Genomic DNA, 12,263 nt, shown 5'->3' with positions numbered 1-12,263 from the left:
CGCCAGTTTTATTAGATTTAGCTGAAATTTTACACAATGACTTCTACTATGGTCTCCAATATTCAGTTCAATTATGGTCCGAAATGAACCGTAACTTGATATTGTTCCAATAACAAAGCAATTATTTTCTTTAATCATTTGTTTGCCTTAAAAGAGATACTGTGGCAAGAGCACGACAAATGCGATCCATGGTGGAGGGTATATAAGATTCGGCCCGGCCGAACAAAGCACGCTTTTACTTGTTTATATTAGTTTTAAGTTTTTTTCTACATGACGATGAATGGTCCTGTGACAATCGAATTTTGAAAAAAATTTCTTCCTATATCATTTAAAAATGGAGAAAAAACTAAGGACAACTTTTTCTTGTTATTTTCAGGTGTTTAAATCAGATCAATTGAAACCCGACTATGGTAAGTCTTTTGATTTTCATATACTTATGAATGTTTCCAAGAATTCTTTCTACTGAATATTTGACCGCTAAATCGAGTGGAGATGCTTGATGCAGAAAATTTATTGCCAGTAATCTGAGTGGCTATTTGGATTGGAAATTTAGAAAAGAATTATATGATGATCTATGCTACTATGTGCAACTGCTCATTCACAATAGTTGGTATACAGCAAATTGATTGATACCTGAGAGCTGTGCGTATGCAAACCAACAGTTGTTTAAGTGAAACTCGCTTAAACACGTATGTTTTGGCACAAATCACAAAATAATAGGCCAGCTACTAAGCCAAGCTAAACTGCTAAGTCGAGGATAACCAACTCTGAGACCGTCCAACGCTATAAATGAGAGCTCTTTGTTTACAAATGGAGAAATGCGAACCACTCATTTTTTTCTTTTGATCTCAATAAGCAAAATACGATAATACGACGATCGGTTAACAATAACCCATGCCAACACATCTAAAATGTTATAGTACTATCTAAAGAAACCAGTTGAGGACTTTATCTATTTATACAGTTTCTTTTTACTTATTTATACAGCATTTCTGGTTGACACATCAACTGTACCCTTGGCTTGGTGATAAAGTTAGGGTTATCAATAAACCGGCTTTTTCTTAAGACCGATTTTTCGAACTATCCGAAAAATTAAATTTAAATTTATTAACTTTTCTGAATATGGTCCAAGTCCGTCTATATCTTAATATATTAATATAGTCCCCATGCAGACCAATCTCTCGAATTATGTTCTTCGACAAAAAAAAAATGTATTTCTTACCCGATTGAGCTAAGATTTGTCCTAAGATTACCGACATTTTTGCCATACATAATCCAGATCAGTCTAGATCTTCACATAGCTCCCATATAGACCGATCTTCCGATTTAAGATATCAGGCCAATAAAAACCATTTATTGCCAAATTTATTTGCCGAAGTATAACACAGAGAGCTGTTTTCAGATTTTCGACGTCAGCGTCGAGTATCGTTTAGAGCGAACCATTTTTGTACCCTCCACCATAGGATGGGGTCATACTAATTTCGTCATTCCCTTTGTAACACATCGTCTATCGGTTCGTCTGTCGAAGGAACGCAAACTTTCAAAGGTGTAAAGCTAGGGGCTTGAAATTTTGCACGAATTCGTTTTTTTAGTGTAGGTCGATTGGGATAGTAAATGGACCTGGGCGGTCCATATTTTTTTATATAGCTGCCACATAAACCGATCTTCAATCAAAATCAAATTTTGTATGAAGTGTTTTGCTACAGCTTCCAACAACTGTGCTAAGTATGGTCTAAATCGGTTTATAATCTGATACAGCTGCCATATAAACCGATCTTGGATCTTGACTTCTTAAGCCTCTAGAGGGCGCAATTCTTATCTGATTTGGCTGAAATTTTGTACTACGACTTCTTCTATAAACTTCAACATATGGTCTGAGTCGGTTTAAAGCCTGATATAGCTCCCATGTAGACCGATCTCCTGATTTCACTTCTTGAGCCCCTATAAGGCGCAATTCTTATCCGATCAGGCTAAAAATTTTTCGCAAATACTTCCACTATGGTCTCAAATATCCAAACCAAGTATGATCCGAGTCGGTACATAACCTTATATAGCTTCAATAGCATATCAATTCTTATTCATTATCCTTTGTTTGCCTACAGAGAGAAACCAGGGTATATAAGATTCGGCCCAGCCAAACACTCGCTTTTACTTGTTGGATATAGACCCCATATAGACAGCTTTCACGATTGAAAGTCTTTCACCCATAAATAGTGTATTGATTTTCCGATTTTGCTAAAGTTAAGTAAAGTGGGATATGTTAAACGCCTACGCATACTCCCCGAATATGGTGCAGACCGAATCATATTTGAAAGAGCTGCTATTTTTATAGATCTCCCTATTTATGGCCTTTTACCCATTAAAACTCTTTTGATAACAAATTTTGTTGAAATTTTGAAAAGGAACTATGGCTAGTTTGGTCCAGAATGGACCATATTTCGATATAGTTACGACAGATTCAGAATCTTGCATTTTTCATCGCATTTTAACGATATGTTACTACATAAAGGGTGATTTTTTAGAAGCTATAGGAAAGTTATAAAAAGCACATATAATTCAGAAAAATGCACGATATCTTTACTCAAATCAATAGTATGGTCCAAATAATGATGATAATGTTTGAAGATTTTTTTACGCAAATGTTGATCATGGCTGCGCCTCAAATGGTCCATCCGCGTAATTCAATTTTGGCATACTCTTTCCACCATTTCTGCCGGTATCTCACGAATAATTGCTTCAGTGTTGTCTTCCAATGTCTTCATGTCTGTATAGACATGAGCTTTTTACATAGCCTCACACAAAATAGTTTAAAGGCTTTAAATCGCACGATCTAGGCGGCCAATTGACTCGTCCCGAACATGAAATAAAATGCTCACCGAATAGGGCACCATTTTGTTGCAACCCAATGTCATGCAAGTCAAGCTCTTGCATTTTGGACAAAAAAAAAGTTGAATATCATCTCACGGTAGTGCTCACCATTAACAGTTACGTTACTATTCGCATTATCTTTAAAGAAGTACGGTCCAATGATGCCACCAGACCATAAACCGCACCAATCTGTGACATCTTCTGGATACATTAATAGCTCATGCAATGCTTCTTGCTGATCTTCACTCAAAAATCGACACTTCTGCTTATTTACGTAACAATTGCGCCAAAATGAGCTTTGTCGTAAAATGGAAAAGCGCGAAGTGATCTTTCTTAACAGAGCCATAGACCAAACTGAAAATGTTTGTCAGTGAAGCAAAACACGAAATGTGCGTGAGCTGTTTAAACCGGTGTTGCCAAAAAGATAATATTGTAGCTAGAAAATCGCCCTCACAATTTTTCAATAAAAAGACAAAATTTCAAGAATTTTTTTTTAATACAACATTTCAAGGACTTTCTTATATCCTCCTCCATAGAATGGGGGTACACTAATTTCGTCACCTCGAAATATGAATCTAAGACCCCATAAGGTATATATATTCTTGATCGTTATGATATTTTAATTCGATTTAACAATGTCCTCCCGTCCGTCCGTTTGTCGAAGGCACTCTAACTTTCGAAGGAGTAAAGCTAGGCACTTGAAATTTTACACATACAGTACTTATTATGTGGGTCGGTGGGTACTGTAAATGGGCCATATAGGTTTATGTTTTAATATAGCTGCCATATAAATCGATCTTGGGTGTTGTCTTCTTGAACCTCTAGAGGGCGCAATTCTTATTCGATTTGACTGAAATTTTGCACGTATTGTTTTGCAAAACCGTACTTGCCACAAATGTTAAAAGTCATAACAGAACACTACATGGCTGACATTTTACACATATCATTGAGGATTGACTTCCAACAACAGTGTCAACTATGGTCTAAATCAGTTCATAACCTGATATAGCCGCCATATAACCCGATCTCCTGATTAGACTTCTTATGCTTCTAGAGGGCGCCATTCTTATCCAACTTGACATATTGTATATGTCGTTTTGGTACGATTTTCAAAAACGGTGCCATGCTCTAAATCGGTTGATAACCTGAAATAGCTGCCATAAAAACCGATCTCCCAATTTGACATTCTGAGCCAATGGAGGGCGTAATATTTATCCGATTTGCCTGAAATTTTGAAGGTGATATTTTTCAAATGCGATTCATGGTGGGGGATGTATAAGATTCGTCTCGGCCGAACTTAGCACGCGTTTACTTGTTATTCCCTTGACTTCTTGAGCCTCTAGAGGGCACAATTTTCATCCAATTTGACTCCCAACAACTGCGCCAAATATGGCCCATATTTGCTCATAACTTGATATAGCATCCATATAAACCAATTTCGGATTTTGACTTTTAAGCGGCTAGAGGTCGCTACTTTATATGATTTGGCTAAAATTTTGCATGGCCTATGGCTTTTCATTACCTGATATAGCTCCCATGTAAACCGATCTTAGACCTTGACTTCTTGAGCCTCTAGAGGGCACAATTCTGATCCAAATTGGCAGAAATATAGTTCAAGGTATTTTTTTTAAATTCCAATAAATGTGCCAAATGTGCCTGCGCTAAATATGGCCCATATTGGCTCATAACTTGATATAGCATCTATATAAACCAATTTCGGATTTTGACTTTAAAGCCGCTAGAGGTCGCTACTTTATCTGATTTGGCTGAAATTTTGCATGAATTGTTTTTGTTTGACCATCAACAACTGTGCAAAGTATGGCCTATGGCTTTTCATTACCTGCTATAGCTCCCATGTAAACCGATCTTAGACCTTGACTTCTTGAGCCTCTAGAGGGCACAATTCTCATCCAAATTGGCAGAAATATAGTTCAAGGTATTTTTTTTTAAATTCCAATAAATGTGCCAAGTATGGTCCAAATCTTCTCATAGCCTAAAATAGCTCCCATATAAACCGATGTCGGAAACCGATGTTGCTGAAATTTTGCATGAAGTGTTGTGGTTTATCAGTCAACAACTATGCTTTCATTACCTGATTCAACTCCCATATAAACCGAACTTGGATCTTTACTTCTTGAGCAGCTCAATTACAATATTAACCGATTTTCTCAAATTTTGCATAAAATGTTTTGTTTTTAATTTGCACGAAGGGTTTTGGTTTGACCATCATTTGCTGTGTTAAGTATGATTTAAAACGGTTCATTATCTGATATTATCGATCTCCGATCTTGACTTCTTGAGCAGCTAGGGGGCGCAATTACTACCCGATCTGACTGAAATTTTGTATGAAGAAGGGCTTTGTTTAACTTCCAACAAGTAATCCAATTATGGCGCAAAACGGTTCACAACCTGATATAGCCTGGTAAAGCTCAAATAGCATAGCAATTCTTATCAATTATGCTTTGTTTGCCTATAAAGAGATAAATTCAATCCATGGTGGAGAATATATAAGATTCAGATCTGCAGAACTTATCATGATTTTAGTTGTTTATCTTAAATATATACTCTGCTCTAAGGATCACTTAAGTCGCTTAAGTCTTAATCGCCATTTGTATTCGTTTAGAGGTGTGCCTAACTTAACACATCATTAGAGATGGGCGATGGGTAAATATCCAAAAGGTATTTGCCCGGTAAATTGGATAAATACCCGGGTAAATGCAAAAAATGCATATTTTGCCCATGAACATTCCACTAAGGAACAGGGGCAAACTTTCCATATACCAATGAATGCAGTCCGATTAAAATTTAAGCTCAATGATAAGGGGCCTCCTTTTTATAGCTTTTTTTTACATGGCATAGTACCTCACAAATGTTGCCAGCATTTATACCCAAAAGCTGGGTATTTATACCCAAAAGCTGGGTATTTATAATTTTGCAGCTATCTTGGGTATAACAACATTTTTCAAACACTTTTTGAGGATTTCGTATTCTTTGTATATAAAACCGATCTTCTAATCTCATAAAATCGGATTTTAGTTATATATGGCCGCTATATAGACCGATCACCAGACTTAAAGTCTAGAGGCAAATAATTTGGTAATTTTTCATCCGATTTCTATGAAATTTGGCACAGTGAGTTCTGGTACACCCCTATTCATTTCTTTGACATGCGGTTCAGATCCGACTATAATTGGATATAGCTGCCCTTAGACCGACCACCCGATCTCCCGATTTAGGGTATTGAGGCCATAAAAGATCCATTTATTACCCGAATTCGAAGAAATTTTGCACAGTGTGTTTTGGTAGGCCCCTACCCATTCCTGACAAATGTGGTACAGATCAGACCATATTTGGATATAGCTGCCATGTATACCGATCTCCCGATATTGTATAATGAGCCTATAAAAGGAACATTTTTCATCACTCTAAACCTTTTTCTCACAAACCAACGATGTTATTCTATATTAAGCGAGTGACTTTCTATCCCTATCCCCACGATTACTCATCACTTTAAGCATGTATTGATATAAGTCACATTTGCAATGCAAAAGTGCATAGAATACTCCCAACCACAAGCGATGAGTGTGCAAATGTTCACAAAGTTAAGGTTCCCTTTAAATAATTCATGAAAAGGATGATCATTTCAAAAATCAGTTGCCTGGTGTAACTTTCAGCACAACAATCAAACGGAGCTAACGTTTTTTTTTCTAACTATTCAATGGCGAAGTTGTCTGTAAAAGTATTCCTATTGGTGCTAGTGCTGACTATAATCGGATATCACTGCCTTGTATCCGATGCTGCATTGATCTTTAGGATACCAAACTGTGCAATCAAAAGATACGATGGAAAGTGTCTTCCAACGATTGTAAAAAAAGCTAGTGCGAGAAAAGCTATTCCTTACCCATTTGTAAGTTAATATAAAAGCATTCTATAACTTGATTGTGTACTACGTTCTGTTTTTTTTTTTTTGTTTCTTTCCAAAATATTCAGAGATTGAAAAAAGTTGCCACTATGCCTTCACCAAGAGCCACTCCTTCCCTACCACCAACGCCAACGCCAACGCCAACGCCAACGCCAACGCCAACGCCAACGCCAAAAGCTACTCCTTCACCAATGGTTAGTAGTTCTATAGTTGTATGCCATACACCATAGTAGGGGGTATGATGACATCGTCATGCAGTTTGTAGCACCTTAGATATATTGGTTTAAGACCTATAAGGGATAAGATAAGCAGTAAAGGGAAACAAGTAAGAGCAAGCTAAGTTCGGCCGGGCCTAATCTTATATACCCTCTACCATGGGTCGCATTTGTCGAGTCCTTCTCGCGGTATATCTTTTTAGGCAAACAAAGAATATTGAATAAGAACTGTTATGCTATTGGAGCTATATGCCAGATTCAGACCATAAATGAATTGAATGCTGAACATTGCAGAAGAAGCGCGTTGCTACTGATTGCAGAGTTGCCTTGGCTTCAGTAGCATCTCGACATTCTTGGTCGTACCTTGGAGGAGGCCTCCCGTACCCAAGTACGGATTTCGCGACATTTTCCATGGAGTGGGCAATAGTTTACCACTGCGCCATTATATCATCGGAACAAGGAGTGCTTTCATCAAGAAGTTAGGTTAATCGAGTGGAATATGCCGCTGCCATTTGTTGTGTTTTGCAGCTTTTCAATGTCGAGCTTCCGTGCAGTGTCAGATCGTATTTTTCTCGCCATGTTCAAACAGATGCTAACCTTTGCTGCATTAAGTTTTTCACTCATACAATTCCTAAATTAACACTGGTGTCATATGAACGCAATACGAGTAGAGAGTGTCACATCAACAAATGGTGGTTGTTTTCCCACAACATCTTATCGCATAACATTTTGTTTTGACCACATAGCACATTAGAGCATTCACTAAGTTACATTAGGCTTATATTAGATTTTAAAATTATTAATTTTCACTTTTTTCATCGTTTTAGGTAAAAGAATTAAAACAAAAATATGATGGATTTTGGGAAGCTTTTAAAGGTAAATTGAAAGCATCTGGTGTATGTTTTGTTAACTTGGGATGAAACATCTGTAATCAATTTATGATTTCTGCTGCATCACTATCCTTGCAGTAAAATGTAATTAAAAAAACCAAATAAAATAAAAATTCATTAAAACATTTTTATAATAATTTGCAAACTCGACTATTTAGTCAGATAATTAGCTCGTTGTCTAAATCTAAAAGCATATCTCGATGCGCTATGTCAGAAATTGTGTGTTTTTGTACCCTCCAACATAGGATCGGGGTATACTAGGGGTATATACTGCATTACCTTGAGGTGATTATCGTTTTTAACTTTTTTGGTCTGCGTCCAGAACTCCGCTCTTATACTCTATGCCGCTGCTTCCAGATCCATCTTCTTCCTGTTCAGTACTTGGTAGGCGCATCTCATCCTCTCAACTCAGTTCTTTTCGTTCTCCAATATCTTCTGGATTATCGTCATCTATCGCTGTTTTCAGTTCCCTGCATCTTTTGATCTAGCCCTCGCAGTGGGAGAAGGTTTACTCTTAATCCTCTGCAACTTGTTGGAATTTTGAGGTTGTGTTGTGCTTGACGCGAGGACGTCAAGTGTGAACATCTTTACGGACAGTAAAATTGAAGGAGAAGGAGATTAAAGCCTTCTCTGAGGATGGCAAAATTCGCATCGTCTGGGTGCCAGGCCATAACGGAGTTAGGGGGAATGAAAGAGCAGTCGATTTGGCGGTAAAGGCCACAGGCCGACGCAGTCCGAGTTAAGGGCGTGCGCGACGAATGCCCATGCAACCCTGTGGAACAGCGTAACGGTCGGTAGGACGGCGAAAGTCCTATGGGGGGATCCAAATCGTGAGAAGACGAGGCTATAACTGAAATGGAAGTAAGCAGGAGGACAGGATAGATTTTGGTATCATAACGGGACACATAGGACTACGAGCCTACTTATGTAAAATCGGTTCGGCAAGTGATAGCATAGGTAGGGCATGCGGGGAAGATGATGAGACATTGGAGCATTTCCTTTGTCATTGCCCGGCGTTCACGTCTAACTGATACCGGCACTTAGGTGGGGATACAATACCAAACATTAGCCAACTTTGGGGCTTGGCATGGAAAGCAATTAAGGATTATGTAAGTAGCACGGAATTCGTAACTTGGATTTTCAATTTCGAGGTTACTTTTTGTTTAGTATTAGAGCGCACAACTAGCCGATTACTGACTTGGGTGCATGTCCATAGCTGCATGCGGCGGATTAAATTCTGCACCCTCATTTCAACCTAAACTAACTTGTAGCTATTTTCGCAAATTACCATGGCTTGTGAACATCTGTTTAACGTAATAGCTGATGTCGCGGTATTTCCTATATCTCCACATCCGATCTTTGGGGATAAGTCGTCTCGTCCACCTGCTCCGACTCTCATTCACCCAAATTTATTGCCATCTCTTGATAGGCTCCTCTCGCACGGCTCGTGTATGATCCTCTCTCCTCTCTGGGGGTAACACAACGCTGTAGATTTATCGGGACCATTCACTGCCACTGTCCGGTAGGATGATATGATCCTAAAAGCCGCATTCATCTGTCTCGAGATCAGGGATTTCGCTCGGCATGCTGTCTGCAGCGCTTGGCACTATATTTCGGTATGCTATGCCATCTCTTCATTAAGATTCTGCGCATGATTGGGATAGGCCCAACTACGTTCGCCGTCAGTCGACTGAGGCGGCCTTTGTCATCGACATGACATGTCACTGTCTTATCGAAAAACATGGTAACAGACTGAAGGGTGCAATAACTTTTGTGGTGTGCTTGTCCTCGACTGTCAAGCAGAAGAAGTTCCATTTAGGTTCTCATTTCTTGAAGACTTGATTGAATTGGCGTAAATGTTTGCAAGTAGACGTTTTTGGTAGGTTCCTACCAAAATTGGTAGGTTCCTACCCAAAATTGGTAGGTTCCTACCAAAATTGGTATGTTCCTACCCAAAATTGGTTGGTTCCTACCAAAATTGGTAGGTTTTTATCCTCTTGGTAGCTTGGTAGGCTCATCTCAATTTTTGTAAGAATTAATTACTGGTACATATGCAAATTCGCCCATGAACTTTCCATTTAGAAACAGTGGCAATCTTCTTACATATCAATGAGTGCTGTCCGATTCAAGTTTTAAGCTTAATGATAAGGGGCCTCCTTTTTATAGCCTAGTCCGAATGAACATGGCACAGTACCTCAAAAAAGTCGCCAGGATTCGAACCCAGGCCTTCATCGTCATAGCCGGACATGCTCACCTCTGCGCTACGATGGTCTCCAACATAGTTATACGTAGTTAATTTCTGAAAAAATCGCCGGGAATAACACAAAACTAATTCACTTCTTGAAGGATATTGCTGTTATGAAGGATATTGCTGCTTCAAATTTCAGGAAAAAGGACTTAAGTTTTGATGCTGACTATAACTGGGATCTCTTCTAAATTTCGTAAATCTGGGTAGGAAATGCGGGTTTTATGCGTTCAATGCCTTCAGTCGAAAAACAGGCATATGTGGCAGCTGCATACAAATATGGCCAAATCTGGTCGAAACTCATAGTCTATTCAACTCAGTGTAAGGGCGAAATTGGTGATTTTACTACCCATTTTCGCCGTTACACTGAGTTGAATAGCGTTTCTCGGTTCGAACACTAAAATTGGGAAATCGCTTTATCCAAACTCGTCACGGTTGTTCATTGAAATAGGGGTAAAAATACGACTTTATGAACTTAAGATTTCTCAACGGGAGATCAGTATAAAGGGTTTTATATCAAGATAGAGACCAGTTTTAAACCCTCCACCATAGGATGGGAGTATACTTATTTCGTCATTCTGTTTGTAACACCTCGAAATATGCGTCTAAGACCCCATAAAGTGAATATATTCTTGATCGTCATGAAATTTTTAGTCGATCTAGCCATGTCCGTCCGTCTGTCTGTCGAAAGTACGCTAATTTTGAAGGAGTATAGCTAGGAGCTTGAAATTTTGCACAAATACTTTTTATTAGTGTAGGTCTGTTGGGGTCTAAATCGGCCAAATCGGTCCATGTTTTGATATAGCAGCCATATAAACCGATCTTGGGTCTTGATTTCTCCAGCTTTTAGAGGGCGCAATTCTTATCCGATTTGGCTGTAATTTTGCACGTGGTGTTTTGGTATCACTTTCAACAACTCTGATAAGTATGATTCAAATCGGTTCATAACCTGTTATAGCTGCCATATGAACCTATCTGGGATCTTGATTGCTTGAGCCTGTAGAGGGCGCTATTCGCATCAGATTTGGCGGAAACTTTGTACAACGACTTCTCCCATGACCTTCAACATACGTAGCTGATATGGTCTGAAACGATCTATAGCTTGATACAGCTCCCATATTAACCGATCTCCCGATTTTGCTTCTTGAGCCCCTACAAGGGGCAATTCTTATCTGAATGGACTGAAAAATTACGCAATGAAAAATGTCTAAATGAGCCTTATGCAGACTGCCATTAAAACCTTATCTAAATGTAATCTGAACCAGTTTTTGAAATAAGCAAATATCGAAACAAAACTCGTCTTCGAGAAATAGCTGCCAAAATGAACTAAGCATTCAAAATGGCGGCCCTTGACATTCATTACTCAAGCAGATACTCGTATACGGTAGTTGCCTCTTCGATCATTCCTAAGTTTTGAATTGGATGTTAAATTTTCGGCCCAGCAAAACACCCACGTGTTTCGGGTTTTCAGTTAATGTAATATTCTTCTTTGGCAAGAAGGCAGGCAGGTGCCAGAGAAAGTATTTGAGGGTGACATATAAAGCGGGATTTTTATACCCACCACCGATGGATGGGGGTATATTCATATCCATATACATTTCCGACCCTATAAAGTATATATATTCTTGATCAGCGTAAAAATCTGAGTCGATCTATCCATGTTCGTCCGTCTGTATGTTGAAATCACGCTACATAGAGGAATTGAGCTGAATCTTTGCACAGAGTCTTTTTTTGTTCATAAGCAGGTTAAATTCGAAGATGGGCTATATCGGACTATATCTTGATATAGCCCCCATATAGACCCATCCGCCGATTTAGGGTCTTAGGTCGATAAAAGTCACATTTATTATTAGATTTTTGTGAAATTTGGGATAGTGAGTTGTGTTAGGTCAGTCAATATACTTCTTCAATTTGGCTCAGATCGGTCCAGATTTGGATATAGCTGCCATATAGACCGATCTCTCGATTTAAGGTCTTGCACCTATAAAAGGCGCACTTATTGTCCTATTCAATTTGGCCCAGATCGGCTCAGATTTGGATATAGCTGCCATATAGACCGATCTCTCAATTTAAAGTCTTGGCTTTCTAAAAGTCGCATTTATAATTCGATTTCTCTGAAATTT

At 38.7% G+C, this 12,263-nt stretch overlaps 2 protein-coding genes across 4 annotated transcripts in view; both read left to right on the top strand.

Annotated features, from left to right (window-relative positions):
• The window catches only part of LOC106094403 (uncharacterized), a 198,472-nt gene that overhangs the window by 75,673 nt on the left and 110,536 nt on the right, over positions 1-12,263 (top strand). For all 3 annotated transcript variants that reach the window (XM_059366227.1, XM_059366224.1, XM_059366225.1), the window contains one exon: positions 377-410. In XM_059366227.1, the coding sequence (XP_059222210.1) occupies positions 377-410 (34 nt within the window). The remainder of the gene's footprint in view (positions 1-376; positions 411-12,263) is intronic.
• LOC106089483 (anti-sigma-I factor RsgI5-like) lies at positions 6,445-8,032 on the top strand. The gene is made up of 3 exons (XM_013255327.2): positions 6,445-6,775; positions 6,859-6,984; positions 7,833-8,032. The coding sequence occupies exons 1-3, from the start codon at positions 6,587-6,589 to the stop codon at positions 7,923-7,925; spliced, it is 408 nt and encodes a 135-aa protein (XP_013110781.2). The 5' UTR covers positions 6,445-6,586; the 3' UTR covers positions 7,926-8,032.

Source organism: Stomoxys calcitrans, chromosome 4 (assembly GCF_963082655.1).
Source record: "Stomoxys calcitrans chromosome 4, idStoCalc2.1, whole genome shotgun sequence".
NCBI lineage: Eukaryota > Metazoa > Arthropoda > Insecta > Diptera > Muscidae > Stomoxys > Stomoxys calcitrans.
The sequence above is the reverse complement of the archived record's forward strand: the minus strand, read 5'-3'. Positions and strand labels throughout refer to the sequence as shown.